Source organism: Echiichthys vipera, assembly GCF_963691815.1.
Source record: "Echiichthys vipera genome assembly, chromosome: 15".
NCBI lineage: Eukaryota > Metazoa > Chordata > Actinopteri > Perciformes > Trachinidae > Echiichthys > Echiichthys vipera.
Window position 1 is genome coordinate 20764321 of NC_139840.1, and position 22768 is coordinate 20787088.

Sequence of the window (22768 nt, forward strand, 5' to 3'; positions counted from 1 at the left end):
TAGAAAATTGTAAATTGTTCTGCCTCCTTTCTGCTTCTGTGTCCATTTTAAGCCACTTTTAATTCCAGATGTTACTCATCTTGTTCGTATGCAGTGATAGTGTTTTGTTTTTTTCTTCTTTTTCTAAAACATCATGTCTCCTTCACTAATTAGCAGGTTCTCCTCTGCAAGAAAGTGAACTCCAGTCTGTTTTTGTCAGTAGCTCGGTGTGGAAGCTGCCAGATACTGCTGCTCTCAGCTGCCTCTGCGGGGCCGTAATTGAAGCCATTCGTGGATCAGGTGGAATTCTGGGATTTTGGCCTCACCTCAAAATCCTAAAGCGTGTTATTTTCTCTGTTTCTTTTCTCCAGCCAGAAGACTGTTACATCAGCCTTCATTTCCTCTCCCCTCTCTCTCTCTCTCTCTCTCTCTCTCTCTCTCTCTCTCTCTCTCTCTCTCTCTCTCTCTCTCTCTCTCTCTCTCGCTCTCTCTCTCTCTCTTTTCCATTCCCAGAAAGTTCTTCCGAGGAAGAAGAGGTCAGAGCGACAGTAGATGAAGTCACAGTAGATGTGGAATATTCCCACAGACAGATGGTTTCATAAAAACGAGAGAAGAACTTGCAAAAAAAGTAAGTCAAATCCATATTTTTTTCACGTGTTGCTGTTAACCCCAGTGTCCACGTCGACTTTGAATGAAGTTTCTGTCAGTTCAGCTCAGTATGGAGAGTGACATCATACAGGAAAAAACATTATACCGGTTAAACATAGGCTTTAAGGTCTATCTGTAAACACCAAGAAGACGTAAGGTACAATATTAGTGATTTATCTGTATTTAATTTGTGTTATTTTCATCTATAACCTCAAAAATAAACTGGGGAAAAAGTTATTCCATTAGAAAGTCAGTCAGCGATCATCATGTCAGCTCTCCAGAAATGGAAACTATTGAAAAATACATAACAGAAGACTTTTGTGAACTTTTAACACACTTTATATAAAACTACATTCTGTACGTACATCATCCTGACACAGAACGACATTGTCCTTTCCCCAAATCGTGGCTGGACCCACCACGTGAAAGACTGTAAGTGCAGTTTGGGAACAGAGGTCTGAGTTGTAGTGGAGTGTGTTGGAGGCATAAGTCACAGAGACCTTCAGAAGGCTTTTACAAGATAAATAAAATACTGTGGTGGGAGAAAGATCAAAACTCTGGGTTACAAGGGAAAATATGTGTGCATTAACCACTGTGGCTTTGAAAGCTGCTCAAGAATGCTTTCCTATCCTGAAATAATACACAATGTCTTATATTACATGTTTTTTAAACCTTTTGATTTTCTTATTGCTCATGCCATTTTTTACTCTAATAATGTAATTCTTATGATAAGCAGTATCTAGTCTTTAAGCACAGCTTTGAGAGCGTGCAGTCCTGCGCTGCAGTACACATACAAATGAAACACTTGAATCCTTCAAATGTAAATATAAAAGATTAGATTTGCTGTGGAGGATTTGTTGACATGATACAGCATGACAACAAACTGGATTACCTTGATGTTTGTGGTTTAAGTTGCACAACTAATGTCTTCCTCTGATCTACCACCCTTTAGGCGGGCAGCTCCTTTAGGCAGAGATGAAGGTCATGAAGGTTCAGCAGATCTCGCACCATGTTGTCTTTATCCTGCTGGCTGCCACTGTACGATCTCAAGTCAACCCAGGTATAGTAGATATTTGTGTTTTACATCACTGACGCTGTTCCTCAGAGCAGTTTGGGGTTCGATATCTTGCTCAAGGAACACTTTGATAGGACATGTTGGTCGTTGCAGGGACCACAACTCAATATTTTAGATTAAGGTGCAAGCGCCAGTCAGACAATCAATGATATAATAAGTTTAATTGTTCGTATGTTTAGTTTTTAATGTGTGATTGAAGTGAGCCAGTCAATGTCATATATAAGCTCAAAATAACCTCCTCATATTCCTGAGGGAGAAGCATGTTGACAGGATGGAGAAGGAAAGCAATTTTAAGTGGGTGGGCTCAATGCAAGAATGTAGTGTGTGTGTGTGTGTGTGTGTGTGTGTGTGTGTGTGTGTGTGTGTGTGTGTGTGTGTGTGTGTGTGTGTGTGTGTGTGTGTGTGTGTGTGTGTGTGTGTGCACGTGCGGTTTAGCTAATGGTCAGACAGCAAATATCGTCCGAACAGGCGGACCTTTCACAAGCAGGGGGCATTCGTGGAAAGGAAAAAAAAAGTTTAAAAAAAATTGTAGGCGTAGCTGTAGGTAACACACACACCTACACACACTTTCTCTCTCACACACGCACACACACACACATGCACCCATTTGACTTTCCCACTTTTTCACAGTAAAAGGCTTATTTGTTCTGATGCTCTCTCAAAGTACAGGTCAGGCGTTCACTATAGGGAGGTGAATGAAACAGAGAGGCCTCTTAATAACCAGGTAGAGATAAACAAGAGGAATAAACAAGTGACACTCTGGTAGACGCACAAGCAGATGTACAATATAGTCACTGAATCATATTAACACTATAACGTAGAATCTGTTAGTGTCAAACTTATTTTTATTACATAAGAGTTAATGCCCAGCAGATGCCAATGATTTATAAAACTCAAAAATATCCCTCACGTGGCCCTGGTATAGATTATGAAAAAGGATGAAAAATGAAGAGCGGGCAGCTCAGAGGCCACTCCCGTCTCATTTTGCTTAGACTGGCACCTACACACTGATGCCTCTGTTTGGCTTTGGAGGCCTTGCAGGGCTGCAGGAAGGAGACTGGGGGGAGGACAAGACCTGACCACTTTACACTCAACTCCTGCAACTTTGCAAACACACAAAAAGGGTTTTTAAAAAGAAATGCATATGGCATGTGAGAGAATTCAGGTGTCACAAACATATTTATAGTGTGAGCAGCATGTGTATCAGTGACGCTTCATGTGTCTGTAGAAATGTGTCGATATCCTCTCGGTATGACCGGCGGGCAGATTCAGGACGAGGACATCTCGGCCTCCAGTCAGTGGTCAGAGTCAACTGCTGCGAGATTTGGCAGGCACGTTACAATAATACATTTATTTTCTTATATCCTCATTTAATTTGATTTGTGTTGGGCATACTGTATTTACATCATATGAGACAGCATGCAAGGTGTTTGCCCAGCTTGAGTTAAAATACAATCGATAAATTATAGTTTCTTTCTTAAGTGGTAATCTGTGAAGTTTTGTTTCTCTCTCTCTCTCTCTCTCTCTCTCTCTCTCTCTCTCTCTCTCTCTCTCTCTCTCTCTCTCTCCCTCTCTCTCTCTCCCTGGTGGCAATTTGTGTCAAATTCTTCTTCTATTTATCCCAAACACTGCTTTAGTTCCTTGGTGTTGCAAACAGCTGACAAAACAATCTTATACTTCAAGGTCCATTTACTACATTTCTTTTACATTCATTTTACATTCAGCTTTATTCATTTGCAATTCTGTCTACACAAATCATATTATATTTTATTTGTATATATTTTAGCCCTGTATCCTAACTTGCATGATTTTTTTATTTCTCATAGATTCAGATTTTCCTTTTTTTACTTGCATGATTTTCTTTGTAGAGTTATTTCATGAGCCTTGTTGGAAGGTGCCGGAGGTTTACGACTCTCATTGCCAATGAATACTTCTGTACTTCTGCACATGATGAAAAATAAACCTTGAACCTTGATTTAATAGCATTCCTGTAGCTTTTGATCAATTATGTCAGCAGGTGGATTTTGCTCCACAACACTCACTAAATGGACCTTGATTGTTTGACTGCTGTTTCCAAAGTCAAGAATGAATTTTGACTCTCAGCATAATGTAAAAGTTTCAAGAATGTTGTATTATTATAGTGCTGATTAACCAGCTGTTGCCCAGCAGCAATAGTCAAATATGTTCTCATTCTCAGTTATATTAATTATTTAAATTGTCGTCCTCTTCTTCTATTCATGTGTGCAACATTTCCTTCTCTTCTTCCTAATCTTCATGTTCCTCTCATCTCTACCTGAACTCTTTGTCTTTCGTCGTCTAATATCCTCCTCCTCTTCAGACTTGACTTAGACAACGGAGACGGTGATGGGGCCTGGTGTCCTGACATCATGTCAGAGCCGGACGGCCTCAAAGAGTATCTCCAGGTGGATCTGCGTTCACTGCACTTCATCACACTGGTGGGCACCCAAGGTCGCCACGCCGACGGCATGGGTAACGAGTTTGCCCAGCGATACAGGATAAAGTACAGCCGCGACGGAAGCAACTGGGTGGGCTGGCACGATAGGAAGGGAAGGCAGGTGAGCGTGTGGAGATATCACTGACGAAACATTATCATATACGTATCTTAGCTGCATCAGCTGCAAGGCTGGAGCAATATGACAGGACCATCATAGTGTTGTGTAAAACAGTTTTCAGACATTTTATTTATTTATGTTTGTAGATTTCTCATAATTTCATCAAAAGTTGGCATTAGATAATGCCTCATTTGCATATTTAAACATAACATTTCAGAAAACTTGTAATACAAAGTATTATCATAATGTAAATAATCAACTGGGGAAGTTTCTTGGTGATATCTATGGGTAAAAGTGTTTTGTTTTTTTACCCTGTTTAGCTTTTGTGTTAAAATGTATAGAATTTGACAATATTTATCTTATATGCTATTTTTTTGAGTTTTTCTCACTGAACAGAAATCTCCACTTCAGTAACACTTCCATACACCACACTGTCTTATTCCTATCTACTGAATATTCTGTAGGCTTTTACAGAGGGTTTGTTTATATCAATCAAAGTCTGATTTATATAACGTCATTTGATTTTTCTTTTTTATAGCTGTCGACAGTATATTCTGATTTGTGGAGCGATAAAAAGAGATATCCAAAATATTCTCTGTAAAAACATTTGATTCTAATTTGTCAGCAAAATGTCATCAACTAGGGATGCACGACCTTTCTCAAGACATAAATAATAAAGTGAGCCTGCTTATATACAGGTTATAATTGCAGAATGGTCCACAGGACGTGCGTCCATAATCACACAAGAAAAAAACCCACTTAAAGTTCCAGCAACATATTTCAAATCCCTCCTAACAGAAACATGTAGGCAGGTCAGACATTGACCTATAATAAATAAATAAATTCAGAGGTGATAAGTTTGTGCAGGAATCTATGAGATAAAGGGAATGTCTTAACACATTCGTCATGGTTTGGTAATCACACATCATCTTTGTCTCAGGTCATTGAGGGGAACAGGAATGCATATGATGTGGTGCTGAAGGACCTGGAGCCTCCCATCATAGCTCGGTTTGTCCGCTTTATGCCTGTGACGGACCACTCCATGATCGTGTGTATGAGAGTGGAGCTCTACGGCTGTGAATGGCTGGGTCAGTCATTGCTTAGCAGTTTCCATGCATGCGGAATTTGTGTTCATTGTCATAATATCCTATGAGCATGCAGTGAGTAAATGAACCGTAATCTCTGACCTTTGACCCGCCCCCTGTAGATGGCCTGATGTCTTATAGCATTCCAGATGGGCACCAAATGATCTACAGAGGACTGGACGTCTACTTTAATGACTCTGTGTATGATGGAGCATCAGCTGAAAGGTCTTTTATTTCCGTAATTAGGGCTTTTTTCCAAATATTTTTATCATTTTGCTCACCCCGTGTGAGTGCAGTCATTTTCTCCCAAATGGATTTAAGGAGATAGATCGGATCTTTTAAAGTGGGGTTGAAAATGTACTGCTGTGAACAAGGGCTGCAGCTAAACAGGTTTTTAAAAAATCCATATCAGTTTAAGTGTACACTATATTTACAATACTTTCACAGCTTCACCTTACCCTCTAACCACGCCTTAACTACAGGGAACTGAAGTCGTTATATCGCTCTTTTCTAAGCCATCACTGAATTGACAAACACAGTCATTTGACCTCGCAGAACACAGGAGTTGCTGGTGTACTGCTCAATTGGTTAGTTTGTTTGTTAGGTGTGTTGGTTCTTAACCATTTAAAACACCAAAGTCACACAATAACACAAACAAACTTACCAATCAAGGCAGAGGACTGACACTGCAAGGCTTTTTGCACTAGTTGTGTTTCCATAAACGTATTTTAATGCACATTGGAGGATTTTCATTAGAAAAGGCTTTATGGAAAAATGTGATAAAACTTCCTTGAATGCATAGAAGTTTTTATGTTGAGGAGGGTTTTTACCTTTTTTTTTTCCAAAATAGTGTATATGGAACCACCTTTGCCAAATGATTTGTTTCTGGTTAACAACCTTAATTTCTTCTGCTCTGTTTACTGGAGGATTACAGCCATGTGTAGTCTACAGACCCTTTTAATGGAATTCAATTGCTAGGCAACAGCCTTGGTCCTTGTTAACTTCCTGTCAGCTGATGTCATTCACATTCACTGCAACAGGAATCAAACTTGGACACAATTATGTTTTTGTTTACAACTTTGAAAAGGTCTATAGCGCAAACTTCGGACCAAACTACCCTGTCACCTAGATTATTTGCTCCAAACCAACTGAAGGAAACGCACGTTTCTTTTTTTGCAACATTGCAAAAGTTCTCTTGAATTTCGCTTTGACAGTTGAATGGAAACACAGCTACTGACTATGGATAAACCACATTCACCCCCACTTTAAAAGATCGGGACTGTTCCTTTAAGATGATTTTATTAGCTGAAATAACAGTCATGAATAAAAAAAATAATCTTTGCACTACTCAATAAATATCATTTTAAACGCTTGTGTTTTCTGTCTTCACTTCTTCCATCCAGACTGACGAAGGGCCTCGGCCAGCTGACAGATGGCACCTGGGGTCTGGATGATTTTCTCCACAGCCACATATACGGCATGTGGCCGGGGTACGACTATGTGGGCTGGAACAACAAGACCCTCCCCAAAGGTTACGCGGAGATCATCTTTGAGTTTGACCACGTCCGAAACTTCACTTCAATGAAGGTGAGGAGTCGGTGCAGTGGGAGAACTTCACTGACTCAGCATAAGGGTGAAAAAGTGGAAAATTATTTAAAAATGCTGAGACATCACTGTGCAAGCACCCATTGTATAGCTGCACATTTTATAGTGACATAAACTGTGTAAAATAATGCTAAATAGCCTCACAATTGACATTCTCTGCACTGTATGATCAGCCTGTTTGTCACGGGTGCATGCTGTGGCCGGAGATCAGAGATGTTTTTCAGATACAGCACAGCCAGACAGATTAGTCATCACTACACCTGCTCTTGCATCATCGATTCTGACTGTTTTGAGCACTTTTGCACCCAAGAGGCTATTTGCAAGATGCAGTTTGATGTTGCTTGTTTTTTTAGTGACATTTCTCACCTCCACCTCCACAGGTTCACTGTAATAACATGTTCAGCCGAGGTGTGAGGATGTTCAGACAGGCCACCTGTTACTTCCGTTCAGGATCAGACTGGGAGAGTGACCCGGTGACCTTCAGGCCCGTCGTCGACCGGTTGAGCCAAAGCGCCCGTTTCGTCACCGTGTCCCTCGGCGACCGCACTGCCAGTGCCATCAAATGCCGTTTCCACTTCAGCGACGTGTGGATGCTGTTCAGTGAGGTTGCCTTCCAGTCAGGTGAGATGGGATCAGGACGACAGTCAGTGCCTCCTTAGAAACTTTGATTTTAGTATGATTTAAATATGTTGACTCTTAAACTACCAACACATTTACTGCTCCATAGCCATCTCCTCTCTGACCTTATATCCTTCAGCTTCCCATGTCTTTTTCTTTCTCTTGCAGGCTCAGCCGTGTACAACACATCTCTGACTCCACGCAAGCACGGACACCCAACAAACACACTGCCAGGTCAGTATCTAAAGCCTTTATTTTACTTTAAGTAGTGGTTGTAATTTTAGTGAAGTGCCCGCCAGCCAGTGAAGAAAATTGCTGGCAAGAGAGAGCGCAGGCTGGTTTGATATACGGCTTCTGGGAAGTGATGTGGTGGTAAACAAAACACAGGCCAAGTTCAGTGGACCTCAAATATAATCAAAAAGCTGTTTATTTTTGGAAGATTATTAATTTCAGATTTTTCTTAATCAAGCTTGGATTGGTGTAATACATCTTACTGTGTGTAAAGTCATTTATTTCAGTCTAATTGTGGAGGTGATTGCTCAGCTTCAGAGGTGGTTTATCTCGAATGTTTTGTGGTTAAACAGTGCCCCCTGTTGATAGCATCCAAAATGGCTGATCCTTGAAATAAATGTCACTTCTTATTGGAGTTATAATGAAACATGAAGGGGATTATACAATAAGAATATAATTAGTATTGGATAAACTGTAATAGGAACTTGAGCTGTGATGGATTCAATCAAATCCACTTCAACTCATAACTCTCATCTGAATTGTTAGGAGAAGATCCTACGCATAAAGTGGACGACAGCAATACCAGGATCCTGATTGGCTGCTTGGTGGCTATCATCGCCATCCTATCGGCTATCATAGTCATCATCCTGTGGAGGCAGGTTTGGCAAAAGATGCTTGAGAAGGTGAGAGTTTTTTGTTTTGACACCTTTATGAGCTGAAATGGACTGCAGTCCCATGGCAGTCAATTTCAAATACCGTTTCAAGTAGAAGGGCAATACCATCAGCAGCCCATGGTATATTGGTATTTGAAATGGGTGATTGTTTTGGATTTATGCATACAACACTGTGTCACCACCTCCTAACTTAAATAAGGGAATTGACATAAAACCCTGCAGGACAGAGTGTGTTTTTATGTGCACATTGAATTGTTGTTATTTTGTTTGATGATCTCCTTATTGAAGGTGCAGCTGCTGTTGTTTTTTTGTGTATAAAGCGTGCTTTATGTTCAGCTAGGTTGAAATGTTGCATGGATAAAAAAAATTTGGGGAGTACCTCTCCTTTACCTTAGTCAAAATCACTGCTTTTAACCAAGTATGTCCTCTTTGGACAGCTCTGACATCCAACACTGATGTCCTATAACAGACATACAACAGGAAAAATCTCCTGCTGATTATTTGACCTACACAACTCTCACACACTTACTTCCATAGGCATCTCGTCGCCTGCTGGATGATGAACTCACAGCTCGTCTTGCGGTGCAGACCCAGGCCTTCTCCTCCCTTCACTCCTCTCTGTCCAGCGAGAGTGGCTCCACCTCCAACTCTACCTATGAGAGAATCTTCCCTCTCTGCTCCGACTACCAGGAGCCTTCCCGCCTGATCAGGAAACTACCGGAGTTTGCTCAGTCCACCGAACACCTCGGTAAGATGGTAAAAGCATGACAATAAATACTGGACAAGTGCCCTCTTGGATGCCGCTATGGCAGATAAAACATGGTGAAGTGGTCCCTATAGGATGCTCTTCCAGTGCAGAAAACATGATAAAATGCCATCTAGGGTGCCCTTACAGTAGAGATTGTGTGATAAATGGCCATCAAGGATGCCTTTACAGTGCAGAAAATGTGATAAAATGCCACCTAGGGTGCCTTTCCAGTGTAAAAAATGTGATGAAGTGCCCTTGAGGGTGCCCTTACATTAGAGAAAATGTCAGAAAATGCTATCTAGGATGCCTTCACAGTTCAGAACACATGATGTAGTGCACTCTGGGATGCCCTTCTAGTAGAGAAAATGAGATTCAGTGCTATAATGCCTGCCCTACATGCAAGAAAACTTTTCAGACAGCCTAGGTCCGCCAAAGGCTAAATCTATAGCTGCTGTAATGTGTCTTTGTGTGTGCAACACATCAGGGCCGAGCACCTCCTGTAGAGCTCTTGCAACCAGTGGATCAGACGGTGCCCCCCACTATGCAGAGGCAGACATCATCAGCCTTCAGGAGTCTTCAGACAGCAGCACCTACTCCATCACAGCTGTCAACATGAATCTCTTTGCTGGCACAGATTCATCCATGAGAGAGTTTCCCAGAAACAAGCTCACCTTCAAGGAGAAGCTGGGAGAGGGCCAGTTTGGAGAGGTATGTTCACTTATGTAGCACTAATGTTTGTTGGCATTGTTTTTTTTAAAATATATCTCTTCACCAAAATAATGATGATATATCTTTTACACCTGTCATGTTAAGATTGAGTGATAGTTATTGCTGTGTGGTAAAAGCATGAGTGAGAAATGCAATGACTCTACAGTATATGCTGACAAATAGACAACACTTAGTGGTATTAAGCGGAGCAGACAGATGATATCAAGTGGTGGCAAGTGGATGATAGACTAACAAAGTACTTTTTAAAACAGGTGCACTTGTGTGAGGCAGAGGGCATGCAGGACTTTTTGGATGAGGATTTGTCTATAGAGGGAAATAATGAGTCACCTCTGCTGGTTGCTGTGAAAACTCTGCGGGAAGACGCCAACAAGAATGCAAGGTAAAAGCAGGTGGTAACTTATTTTTGTTTAACAAAAAAAGACAAAGATGTACAGAACATTAGTCTCCAGCCTGTTATTATTAAGTCAGTCGCCAATCGAGCGGAAAATTACACTTGTTTCCCCCGTTGTGCCGCAGGAATGACTTCCTGAAGGAGATCCGAATCATGTCTCGCCTGAGGGACCCCAATATTGTCCGTCTGCTGGCGGTGTGTGTGGACACAGACCCACTGTGTATGATCACTGAGTACATGGAAAATGGAGACCTGAATCAGTTCCTCTGCAATCTCAGACTGAGAGAGGCCGCTGATGAAGACAAGACAGAACAGGAGGAAAGAGAGGGGACGAGTATGGTCAGGTAGGTTCATATGTTCACATCAAATTGTAATGATAATTTAGATATCACTATGTATAAGTATACTGTACTTATGACTTGTATCTTCTTTCTTTGCGGTCTCCTTTGCTCTGTAGCTACAGTAAACTCATTGGCATGGCTGTGCAGATTGCATCTGGTATGAAGTACTTGTCCTCTCTCAACTTCGTCCACCGTGATCTGGCGACCCGCAACTGCCTGGTGGGTAAGAACTACACCATAAAGATTGCTGATTTCGGCATGAGTCGGAACCTGTACAGAGGGGACTACTACAGGATCCAGGGCCGGGCCGTCCTGCCCATTCGCTGGATGTCCTGGGAGAGCATCCTACTGGTGAGTGCTGTGCGGAGCTGGTTGGTCAGCATTTCCAGAGCTTCCGCATCTGCGCTCTCAGCATCTCTGTACTGAGGAATGACTGTAATCAGGGGTTAAAGTGGGATTTGTCCACACCTAATTCCATTCTTAAATTTTAAGTTTCTTTAAATATTTACCAGTTGCTTTTGGAAATCACAGGAACCGTCTTCACATCCACCATACAGCACGTATGCTGGTTTCTCTGACAATCCCATTTTTTCCTACTTCCAAAAGAGCAGTGAAGTGTGTTAACTGCATGCAAAATTAATCAAGGCCATATTTTCTCCTACGTTACAGTACAACCACTTGCTGACAACGAATGTAGCATATACAGTAAAAGGCTTTTTTAAATTTATTTTTAAACTGTGCCTGACGCAGTCACTCCACTTAAAACACACCGTGGCTACATTACATCACTTCCAGCAAACCTCACAGAGAGTGATAAGGGCAAAACAGCATCACCGATCTCTTTTAATAGAATATTACAGAATATTACTTTAGCTGCAACACTTAGAGACTTTTGAACTAACCATAGACAGCTGGTTCATGGATTACAGCAGTGCATCGCTGCAGAATGAAACACTGACGTATGTAACTCGATCAGATTAATTTAATATTAATCAAAGGATTGTTTTGAACCACTTTAACCCTGACTGTAGCAGCACTTTCTATCTAAATATAGTAAAGCTGTGACATCACAGCGGTACAGAAGTCCTGACGGCTCATTTAAAGGCACAGTTTCTGAATAAGGGCTGTGTGCATTTCTCTGTGGAGATCACTTTTTACAATATGGGGCCTTCAATGAACTGGCTTTGTCCTTCATATATATATCATGCATTGGTCTGCATTCAATGAATTATGTATATCTGACTCTTTTTTTGCCTGTTTTTTATTCATAATCTATATAATGCCATTTAATTTAATAAAAGTACATCTTAGTTGTAATATTGTGACTTTTAACTCAAAGGATTCAGAGTATAAAGTATAAAGAGGACAAAAGTTCAATAAAGCTAAAAGTCCACATGATTTGACTGCTAATTATATCGCATTATTACATGTGTGTGTAGGCCTACTGTCCAAACCAGCATCCTCATTAAGTCTATGCTAGATTGTATTTGGATTTATGTTGACTGTTCTCTCAGGGTAAGTTCACCATGGCCAGTGATGTGTGGGCGTATGGTGTGACTCTGTGGGAGATTCTCACTCTGTGTAAGAAGCAGCCGTACTCCCAGCTCTCTGACGAGCAGGTCATTGAAAACACAGGCGAGTTCTTCAGGGATCAGGGCAAGCAGGTGTGTATCACACAGGTTTAAGCTACCCTTCCTTCGAATTGACATGTTTAAGGCTTTAAAACACAGGACAAACACATTCTTCTCACCTCGTGATGCAGACGTTCTTTCTCTGGACATGCAGCATGTTCAGCTCTGGAAACACACAGAGACACATCTCTATATGATTTAACGTATATCTTGTGATACTGTACGCACATGACACTGCTCTTGTCCTTTTTTGAGACATAATTGTGTGTGAATGTTACTGCCTTACCTTGTACGTCACCCAGCGAAATGCTGACTGCGTCCCATGTTCTGTATTTGAAGAGAACTGCCCTCAGCTCTGGGTCTATCTCTCTACCCGCCTATGTTGCCGTGGGTACCGGAGACAACCTTTTTCTGCAGAAAAATACTTTGAAAATAAAACCATGGAGACAAGCCAACCTTGTTGGTGTCTAATTGTTGTTGACGGACTTCTTCCACAACAGTTGTGTTTGTGGTAATCATACAAAGTATCCCACACTTCCCCTGCATCTGTATCTCACTGTGCCAGATATGCTTTTATATTTTCAGATAAAAATACCACACAAAGCCCTTCCTGTATTAACATTTTGTCTCATGTTCCCAGGTGTACCTGCCAAAGCCTCTCTGTTGTCCTGACAGAGTCTACAATGATCTCATGCTGAGCTGCTGGAGGAGGAACGCCAAGCAGAGGCCGAGCTTTCAGGATATACACACTCAGCTGATGGAGAGCCAGGCGTAGCAAATGCAGTAAATGGAACAGATCGTTTCTCTCTGCCATGCACTGCCACATTTGCTCCCTTCAGTTTTGATTTATTTGGAATTAATGTGGAGTCAGAAACAACCCGTCAAATCTTTTCCATTTGTTTTAAGCTGACTCGCCACAATGGTAAGATATGTGGAGAAGGTACACACTTGAACGGAGCCTTTTATTGTAGATATCATACAAATTAGCACTATGCACACGGTGTATTCACTCCTCTGTGTATTTATTAATTTCTTTTTATTACCTATGCTATGTCTATTTATACTCTATGGTAATCCTAGGATTTGAAACACAATTGTGAATATTTTTAATGTGTTTTACATACATACATCTAATTCTATTGCACATGTATTAGTTGTGTGGCCCTTTTTAATTGTAAGGTGAACGAACGACATGATAATGACTGTCGTCTAGATGAGACAGGTGCTTTTACTCTGCACTAGTTCATGGACATGTTTTATAAACATGCTTATGTCCTTTTGCAGGAAAGAATTAAGTGTGTATTGTTGAATGGTAACAAAGCACAGACCCAAGTCGAACCAAAGATCCCTGTAAATAAAGAAAAAATGAATTGTTTGTCACATTCCCTGTTGTTTTCTTCACAGACTGGAGTTATTAGCATCGGGAGGAAGTACATTTTTAGTATTTGTAGCTTTACATTATCAAGACAAAACATAAAGAAACTAATTAGACTAATGAGGTTTGATATATTATCACAGGTGAAGGGGCCCAGGACTATTTCAGATTAGCTCAACTGTTACCAGCCACAGCATTAAAATGCTGTACACATGAATTAATAACTAATTATAATCCAATTTTATAATACATGATTCTGAAATAGCCCAATAAGTATATTTTAATGCCAATACTTTTGTCCTTAAGTAAGATTTGAAATGCAGGACTAACACAGTATTTTTTACACTTTTAATTTAGTAAAATGTCTGAGAACTTCTTCCACTGGTTATTGAAACTTCCTTCATGCAGTTGACATTTCCTAAGACAGTGATGTGGCGGCTGCAATTCCTCAAGCGACTTTGAGTCCAGAAAAGCACTATATAGATTAAACAAGTCAACTCTATTTGTTTGTTTAATTTTCTCTCTGTTTAAAACATAATAATAACACCAAATAACATAACATTTTTACCATTTCATATTACATCATACACATGTCTGCAGGGCATTATTATTTTCATTATTATTATTATTATTATTATTATCAAACAAAGTCAACTCTGTTTGTTTGTTTAATTTTCTCTGTTTAAAAAAGATTAATTACACCAACTAACACATTTCATATTATATCATACATGTGTCTCTATGTAATTATTTATTAACTATACTATTTCATCTGCGGGTTATTTTTGTATACAGCTTTTGTTATATAGTTATCTTGATATATCCACGTTTATACCTATCAATATGACAAAATATTGTAAGAAATACCAAACATAATGTAAAATTCTGGATTTAAAAAGTTTAGTAGCTATAATTACATTGAAACATTTAAGTAAAATACTGTATTTATAAGATATGCATATAAGATTTCAGGGGTAACGTATTTCAATAGACCAAATCTATCAAATAACGCTACCACGCGTGTGCAGAACCGCTAAAACAGGCACCTTTTTTAATTTTTTAATATGTTTATTGATGTTTTACTCAAAATATGTGTACAGTGTACTCTTACAAACTCACAGAAGTGCACATTGACTGTTCCAGACTACACTGAGACAAAACAAACAATTTAATGTAAAATGACTAAAAGGAGAAATTAAATACATACAAGATACAAATGTAAAAATGAATAAAAATGAATTGTACAAATAAAATAAAATAAACCTCTCAGATATTAACACTCGCATATTACAAAAATAGAACAACACATTATTGTCTAATCAGTCTCATTTAAAGGTAACTTCACCGTCTGTACTCTCGTTGGCCTCACTAAGAGGTTTACATTGACCAGTACTCAAACCTCCTCATCGTCCACTAGCTTCACACCTTTTACAAACAAATCAAAAACCAAACCTTCTCAAAAAGTCCTTGCTTCCCTCTTTGTACATATGTTATTTTCTCCAAAGTAAAAGTTATTAACATTTGCCTGACCCAGTATGTGATGTGACACTCTTCTTCCAAAACAATGCAACTGATTTGTTGCATGCAAAAGACGCATATTCATCATTATTTGTTCTCCACTGGTGTATTTGGGGGGTAAAATAAAGAAAGCTGGGCTTATCACATCATCTTTTTGAGATAATCTTTTTTTAATTTCTTCCCAAAAAGCTTTGAGCTTACTGCATTGCCATATATACATACATATACATTTTATACATAGATCAGGTATATTACTATTATATCTATGTAATTTAACTGGTGTGATATGTTATTTTGTTTGATGATCTCCTAATTGAAGGTGCAGCTGCTGTTGTTTTTATTTGTTTGTAAAGCGTGCTTTATGTTCAGCTAGGTTGAAATGTTGCATGGATAAAACATTTTTGAGGAGTCCTTCTCCTTTTCCCCTGTCAAAATCACTGCTTATAACTAAGTATGTCCTCTTTGGACAGCTCTGACATCCAACATTGATGTCCTATAACAGACATACAACAGGAAAAATCTCCTGCTGATTATTTCACCTACACAACTCACACACACTTACTAAAAAAATAAAGAAAGCTGGGCTTATCACAACATCTTTTTGAGATAACCTTTTTTTTAATTTCCTCCAGGTATATTACTATTATATGTATTTAACTTAGCTGGTGTGATAAGTTCCCATTGTCCATTTATGCTGTAACAACCTCAATCTAGTGTTGACTCGGAGCGCCTTTTTTAATCGTTGCGCTCTTTTACCGTTTTGGGCCTCTTCGCTCTCCGTAGTGGGCGCTGATTGGTCAGTTGTTTGTTGACATCCAATCACACCACGTAGCTGCTCTCGCTGCACATAGGCTGAGGTTGTTCAGCGGCATCGGAAGGTGGGCTGCCCCGGTGTACAGGCTGCTGTCCGTGACTGTTTCTACACCTTTCTCTGGTCCCGGTTTCCCGTGCAGACGCCGCCAGCTCCGGTCACACATGGAGAAAGTTGTCCTCGTTACCGGCGCCAACAGGTGGGTGAAACGAAGCTGCGACGAACACACACGATGTTACAAAGTCCCGCCAGCTCATGAGCACTGTGGGTCAGAATGCGTTAGTTTCTATTTTCTTTAATCCATTATGTTTTGGTATGTACATCAGACGTTTACATGAAAAAACACACAATATAGTAAAAGTAAAGAAAAAACAAAAACAGACCTTTTCGATGGAATTCCATTGCTAGGCAACGGCCTGGTCCTTTTTTCACAACTTTATTTGCAAATTTTTCCCAAACATCATCTGACGGTTTGGCTTTATATATATATATTTAATTTTATTATTATTATAAAATAAGGCAGTCATTCTACCTCTCAAAGAACATTACAATAAAATATATATATTTTATTTTATTATTATTATTATAAGGCAGTCATTCCACCTCTCGAAGAACATTACAATAAAATATATATATTTTATTTTATTATTATTATTATAAGGCAGTCATTCTACCTCTCGAAGAACATTACAATAAAATATATATATTTTATTTTATTATTATTATTATAAGGCAGTCATTCTACCTCTCGAAGAACATTACAATAAAATATATATATTTAATTTTATTATTATTATTATAAGGCAGTCATTCTACCTCTCGAAGAACATTACAATAAAATATATATATTTTATTTTATTATTATTATTATAAGGCAGTCATTCTACCTCTCGAAGAACATTACAATCTTACATTATGATGCCATACTATAACTAAACTTAAGAAGAAAAAACTAAAAGAATACAACATTTTTAGACAACTATGAAAAAATATTTGATATACCCCTGGCATTTAATGAAATTGATGATAACAGAGATGATTACATACATCTATGCATTGACATGACGATGTTTATTCATTTATTGATTGATAGATTTTAGTTTTTTTTATTTTATATGAGATCCTTGCTGTATTTCCTTTTTCTATTCTTTGTTTTTTTTTAATGTGAAAAAGCTCTCATGTGTTGTGTTATATGTTGGTGCTTGACACTTTCCGTATAAATTGAATATTTTAATAAAAATAAGAGTACTAAATGGTTTGAAAATGTAGAATCTTTATTAAAAGCTATATTTAAAAAAATGTAATGCACCCACGGGGCGTTTTGAGGGGACATAATTGGATATTTCAATCAAAATGCACTTTAAACTTTGGGTTATGTCTCTAACCTGCCTTTATTATCTCTTCTCCAGTTGTTACGTCTGTTTACCAGTTGATTTAGTCTGTCAGTCTGTGTGATCGTGCAGTTCCTTTTAGGGAAATGTGTTTACATGCTTGTGTTTGTCTGCCATCTTTATTCACTTTCTTCAGCGGCATCGGCCTGGCCCTGTGTGAAAGGCTGCTGACTGAGGACAGCCAGCTTCGTCTGTGTCTGGCCTGCAGAAACATGCAGCGAGCCGAGGCTGCCCGCTCCGCCCTCCTGAGCTCTCACACCGACGCTCACGTAGACTTACTGCACCTCGATGTGGGCTCTGTGCAGTCAGTGCTCACTGCTGCTCAGGAGGTCAAGGCCAGGTACTGATATCAAGATAAAGGGGCATCATGATGACAAACCTGTTCTCAGTTTGGAATTTAGATTGATCTTTGATGCATATTTGCGCTTTTCCACAGGTACAACCGGATTGACTTTCTGTATTTAAATGCAGGAATTATGCCCAATCCACAAGTGGATGTCAAAGCTTTTTTTAAGGGTCTGTTCTCCAGGTAACATCCCAAAGACAGATTTGAGTCTTTTTCAATTTTGTATCATTTTCATTTAAAGCTTGATGGCTGTCTACGAGTGCAACCTGTCTACTGCCCACGCTGTTGTGTAACAATAGTGTACCCCCTCGCTGCAGGAATGTCGTCAACATGTTTGCCACAGCAGAGGGTCTCTTGACTCAACAGGACCGCCTCAACTCAGACGGTCTGCAGGAAGTTTTTGCCACCAACCTGTTTGGTCATTTTCTGCTGGTAGGCACACATACATGAAATCTGAGTTAGCGCGTCATTATTGCAAATTAAACCGGTTTTATTCACAATAATGTGACTGAAGGTGTTTAATTCAGAAATAACATAGAAATAACAGACCCTAGCAGTATATTTTGTAAAAGGGCTGGGCGACGTGGCCAATATCTTCTATCCTGATATACATAATTTAATGTCTGGATAATGATATTTATCAAAATATAGCATGTTTTCTGGTAATTAAATAAGTGAATAGCCTGTATCAAATAATGGTAAAGCCATTTTTTGTATACTGTGTGAATTTAATACTTAACAAATGAAAAATATTGAGTATTTTATCATTTTTATTAGGAACATTTTTGCAAAATATGAACTCTGAGTTAATGTGCTTGTTATTATCAATTTGGACAACGTAATTGTGTTTCATTATCCATTGAAATAAGATAAATGATTACATCAAATTACTGCCTAGCCCTACAACATAGTGTAGGAGTATATGCATATAATATAGTGTTGCATTTGGATTTAGTTTATTTATATGGCGTATGCCTCTGCATGTAAATGGATTTGTTAAAAATAAAACAGTTGGGATGTTGTGAATGTAATGTTGCATTGTTGACAAAGGCAGTTGAATTGATTACCTGACCAATGGAATAAATACAAGGGTCATGTACCTGACACCTGACTCTGCGGTGCAGATCAGGGAGCTGGAGCCTCTGCTGTGCGCAGCAGGACAGACGTCCAGGATTGTGTGGACCTCCTCGAGTAACGCCCGCCGCTCTGCCTTCAGTATTGAAGACATACAGCACAGAAATGGGACGGAGCCCTACAGCTCCTCTAAGTATGCGTCAGATATGCTGAGCCTGGCACTCAACAGACACAAGAACAGCCAGGTTAGTCTATCACACCGTCTGCAGATCACTGCAGAGTGTAAGGTTGTCACGACACAAGAAAATTAAAGTGCGATACAATACAAGCATACAAAAAAATACCACGACAAAAAGCACTCAAAAAAGGATCATTTTTCTTTAATAAAAAAAAATGTTCTCTTTGTGACAGGGGCTGTTCTCCTCTGTGATATGTCCAGGACTGGTGATGACTAATCTGACCTACGGCATCCTCCCCTCCTTCTTCTGGACCCTTATCATGCCCATCATGTGGCTGGTGAGTGACGTTTTTTTTTTATTCTACTCGTCTCTGACAAACATGCTTGGAGTTTGCGTGTGAACTGTCTCATGTTATTGGGATATTATTGTCTTTGTGTGCTGCACAGATCAGGATCTTCACCAACACATTCACGCTGACACCATACAACGGAGCAGAGGCGCTGGTGTGTTGTCGTCCTCTCCTGTTGCTGTCCATATAAAAATACGTCACATCTCTATAATGGATGCACTATGAACACTTATAAGTCCTGCTCTGGCTTTTCACAGCACTGGTTGTTCCTTCAAACCCCTGAGTCTCTGGATCCAAGAGCAAAGTATCACAGTTTAACGTCAGGACTCGGAACAAACTACACTCACCCTCGACAGGTGAGTAACCAGAGACCGCAGAACTCCGCTCAATGTGTACCTCAAATAACCCAAATCTTAGTATTTCAGTCATTAAAATAGTCATGAGAGAGACTGGGATCTGCTTTATTTACATGTAATGAATTCATTTTTTCTTTTGTTCTTGTTTCAGATGGACATTGATGAAGGGATGTCTGAAGACCTCTATTCAAAACTTCTTGAACTTGAGAAAGTAGTCAGAAGGAAACAGAGTGAGGGAAATGCTGAGGAAGCTCCATGACAGTTTACCTCAGAGAGGTAGAGTAGACGTCTTTTGTAATGGCCGTTTTTTTCTGCACTTGGGAAAAAGATTGTGTGCAATTTCTAATGAACAATAAAGGTGCTCTTATTCTTTTCATTCATTCTAGTTGTACCGTTGAATTATGTGTCTTTCCTGTCTTTACCACACAACTACTCACCTGACTTAAAGTTTCCATATTTTTCTTACATGCATTTTGTGTTTCTACTCGAACATGTTTACATGCTTTAATGTTTAAAAAACACATTATTTTTCTCATACTGTCCGTCTGAATTCACCCTCTGTCTGAAACACTCTCCCCCCCTCCTGAAAAGCCGGGTCTGCTCCGATTGGTCAGTGTTACAGGTCTTCAGGCGTCGACACACAGTAAAGTAAGGGGGTATAACCCTAAACCTGTCTTTTAACCTAACCAAAACCCTTTGCAGCTAACGTTAACTAGCTGCTTACTTGAGTGTTGATACTTGCGTTGTATGCCAGATTGGTTCGGTGACCCGTGGTTACGATTTAACATCCTCCTGCAACGTCACTGCAGCCGGAGAATGACTGTAACAGCACTGTAGCGCCACTTCCTGCGTATATATAGTGCAAGTTAGTGACATCACAACTGTTCAGACGTCTTGACGGCTCGTTTAAAGACCTGCTTCATAATAAATACGGACATGGAAATTTCAATTTTTACAATATCGGATATTTAATTTGCCCTTTCCGTATTTTCATATATGAATATCGGAAATACATGTGTTATCTTTTAAATTTATTTTGTTTATTTAACCTTTATTTAACCAGGTAAGACATCCGTTATCTCTCTTACAGGGGTGACCTGGCCATGAGAAAAGCATAAAGAAGTTACAGACAACAACAATAATCACAGGAAAACATTGAAGAAATACATTAACTTGTCGAAATATTAAAAAACCTACACACAGTGACAAGTACCAACCAATTTATTGTATAAATGTTTATAACAGCTTTAGTGTCAGGCAGAGAGACCAGTTCACTTAGTTTTAGCAAAGTTTTTTTCCCGTGCAGTTGGAACAGACACCAAGACCATTGATCTCTAAAATACCTTTTTTTGTTTTTGCATTTGCATCAAGGGAGATCAATAACCAGCAGGAGTCTCATCTGTTGCTGCTTTCTTGTTGTAAAGTGCATTCCCCCCGCCTGCTGCATCTTCACCTGATATCTGTATCATGTTTCGTCTGCAAGAGGCGTCTTACCTTGAAAACGTTAATTAGCTGTTTGGCCTGGTTTACTGAGCCCTTCAACCAACAACCAACACAACCATCAGCTGTCATAGGTGACTTCTTTTTCAAAAATTATAATGCAGTTAGCTGAAAGGAATGGCGTGCAAACTGCTGAAGTCTATACATGTCATGTAAACAATGAATAAATCAGATGTTTGAGACAGCATAGTGTATTATACTGATCCTTTCACAATCTCTTATGCACGAGCTCTGTTCTGCTGATTTCCTCTCACTGAAATTGTTAATGCAACTGCTTTTGGCTAACGCCTTAACTGCTTATTGCATGAGTTGTGTGTGACAGACAGTCTTTTTGCCTTCTCTCTCCTGCATTTTCTAACCTGGATAATCCAAAACAATCAAACATCTATTATTGATATAAAGAAAATAGAATGAAGGGGAAATCAACATCATAGTATTTCTCATTTTGGGGGGAAAAACAGCCAAATAACTAAGCCTTAATTAGGGAAATCTTCCAAGCTTGTCAGTTTTTATTAAATGCTTTCAATGCAACTTATGATTTGATCCTGAGTGCAGCAATGTTCTCCAAAACAAATCAAAGACATCCATGACTCGAAAGATAAGCCTCAAGTGGCCTGAAAAGTCAGCCTGAATTTATCTTCAGCCATTGTGACAGCTTCTATTGAGCTGGGCGGCCTGTACCGAGGGCAGGCTTGTCAGATGTTACCACCAGCTGTTACTCAGCATGCCCCTGCTGGCCCTCACCGCAGCGTTTGCTGCTTTTTATAAACTGTCAAAACCCACTTAATCTTATGATATGCATGTCTGTAGTTTCAGCAGAGAGTCACAGCTGCCCAAAAAGGTGCTACTCAGTTTTTAATAGCAGTTATTGTATGCATGATCTTACGCAGACACTGTAAACTACTTTAAACATGAATTTAACATAATGTAACACAGCTGCCGTCTCTGCCTCCATCACTTACCACTTAAACAGACTATCCTTTTTGAATTACTGCCTCTAGCTTGTGCAATGTATTTATTTACATACATTTTTGTATCATCCATGTATAATGCTACACAACATGTGTGTATTACAGTTAAAGGTGCAATAAAATCTTTCCTGTGCAATTCATACTGCGTTTACACATCTGTGTTGGTGTAAGTGCCCTTCACTTACACCACAAAAAGGTGTATTTCCCTTATTCATTAAACCTTTATTTAATCATGAGGAATCATTGAGGACATTCCCTCATTTCCAATGATATAAAGAGCACAATTAAAACGGAACGTACACAGAAAAAAATCAATGAGGGGAAAAAACAGATGACAATAACACATAGCTGGAGGGTAATTACATTCAAGAGAGCAGAAGTCCGTAACCATGGTTTTGAGTTGACCTACAGGAAGAATTATGTTAAGCTTTAATGTTTGTGGTAAAAATGTTCCAAGTGTGCAGCACGAAAACCCATATTTCACAAATTCAGTGTTTGCACGAGGATCTTTTAGCATTAGCCAATCACTGGTCAGATCATTTTTATTCTATTTTATTTTTTGTGTATAAA

At 39.3% G+C, this 22768-nt stretch overlaps 2 protein-coding genes across 2 annotated transcripts; both read left to right on the forward strand.

Moving 5' to 3' along the window:
- Window positions 1-550: 550 nt before the first annotated feature.
- Window positions 551-13103, forward strand: ddr2b (discoidin domain receptor tyrosine kinase 2b; the record flags this gene model as incomplete). Its single annotated transcript, XM_083928946.1, has 17 exons — window positions 551-607; window positions 1580-1687; window positions 2931-3033; window positions 4041-4278; window positions 5216-5363; window positions 5483-5585; window positions 6764-6947; window positions 7346-7586; window positions 7752-7817; window positions 8361-8497; window positions 9026-9236; window positions 9721-9944; window positions 10217-10344; window positions 10482-10700; window positions 10814-11048; window positions 12212-12361; window positions 12969-13103. Exons 2-17 carry the CDS (start codon window positions 1603-1605, stop codon window positions 13101-13103), a joined length of 2607 nt encoding a protein of 868 aa, XP_083785072.1. The 5' UTR covers window positions 551-607; window positions 1580-1602.
- Window positions 13104-16164: 3061 nt separating this feature from the next.
- On the forward strand, window positions 16165-19986 carry LOC310958195 (3-keto-steroid reductase/17-beta-hydroxysteroid dehydrogenase 7-like; the record flags this gene model as incomplete). The annotated part of the gene is made up of 9 exons (XM_083929044.1): window positions 16165-16231; window positions 17560-17763; window positions 17860-17952; window positions 18087-18201; window positions 18894-19088; window positions 19255-19359; window positions 19469-19525; window positions 19629-19727; window positions 19879-19986. The coding sequence occupies exons 1-9, from the start codon at window positions 16197-16199 to the stop codon at window positions 19984-19986; spliced, it is 1011 nt and encodes a 336-aa protein (XP_083785170.1). The 5' UTR covers window positions 16165-16196.
- Between the last annotated feature and the right edge of the window lie 2782 nt (window positions 19987-22768).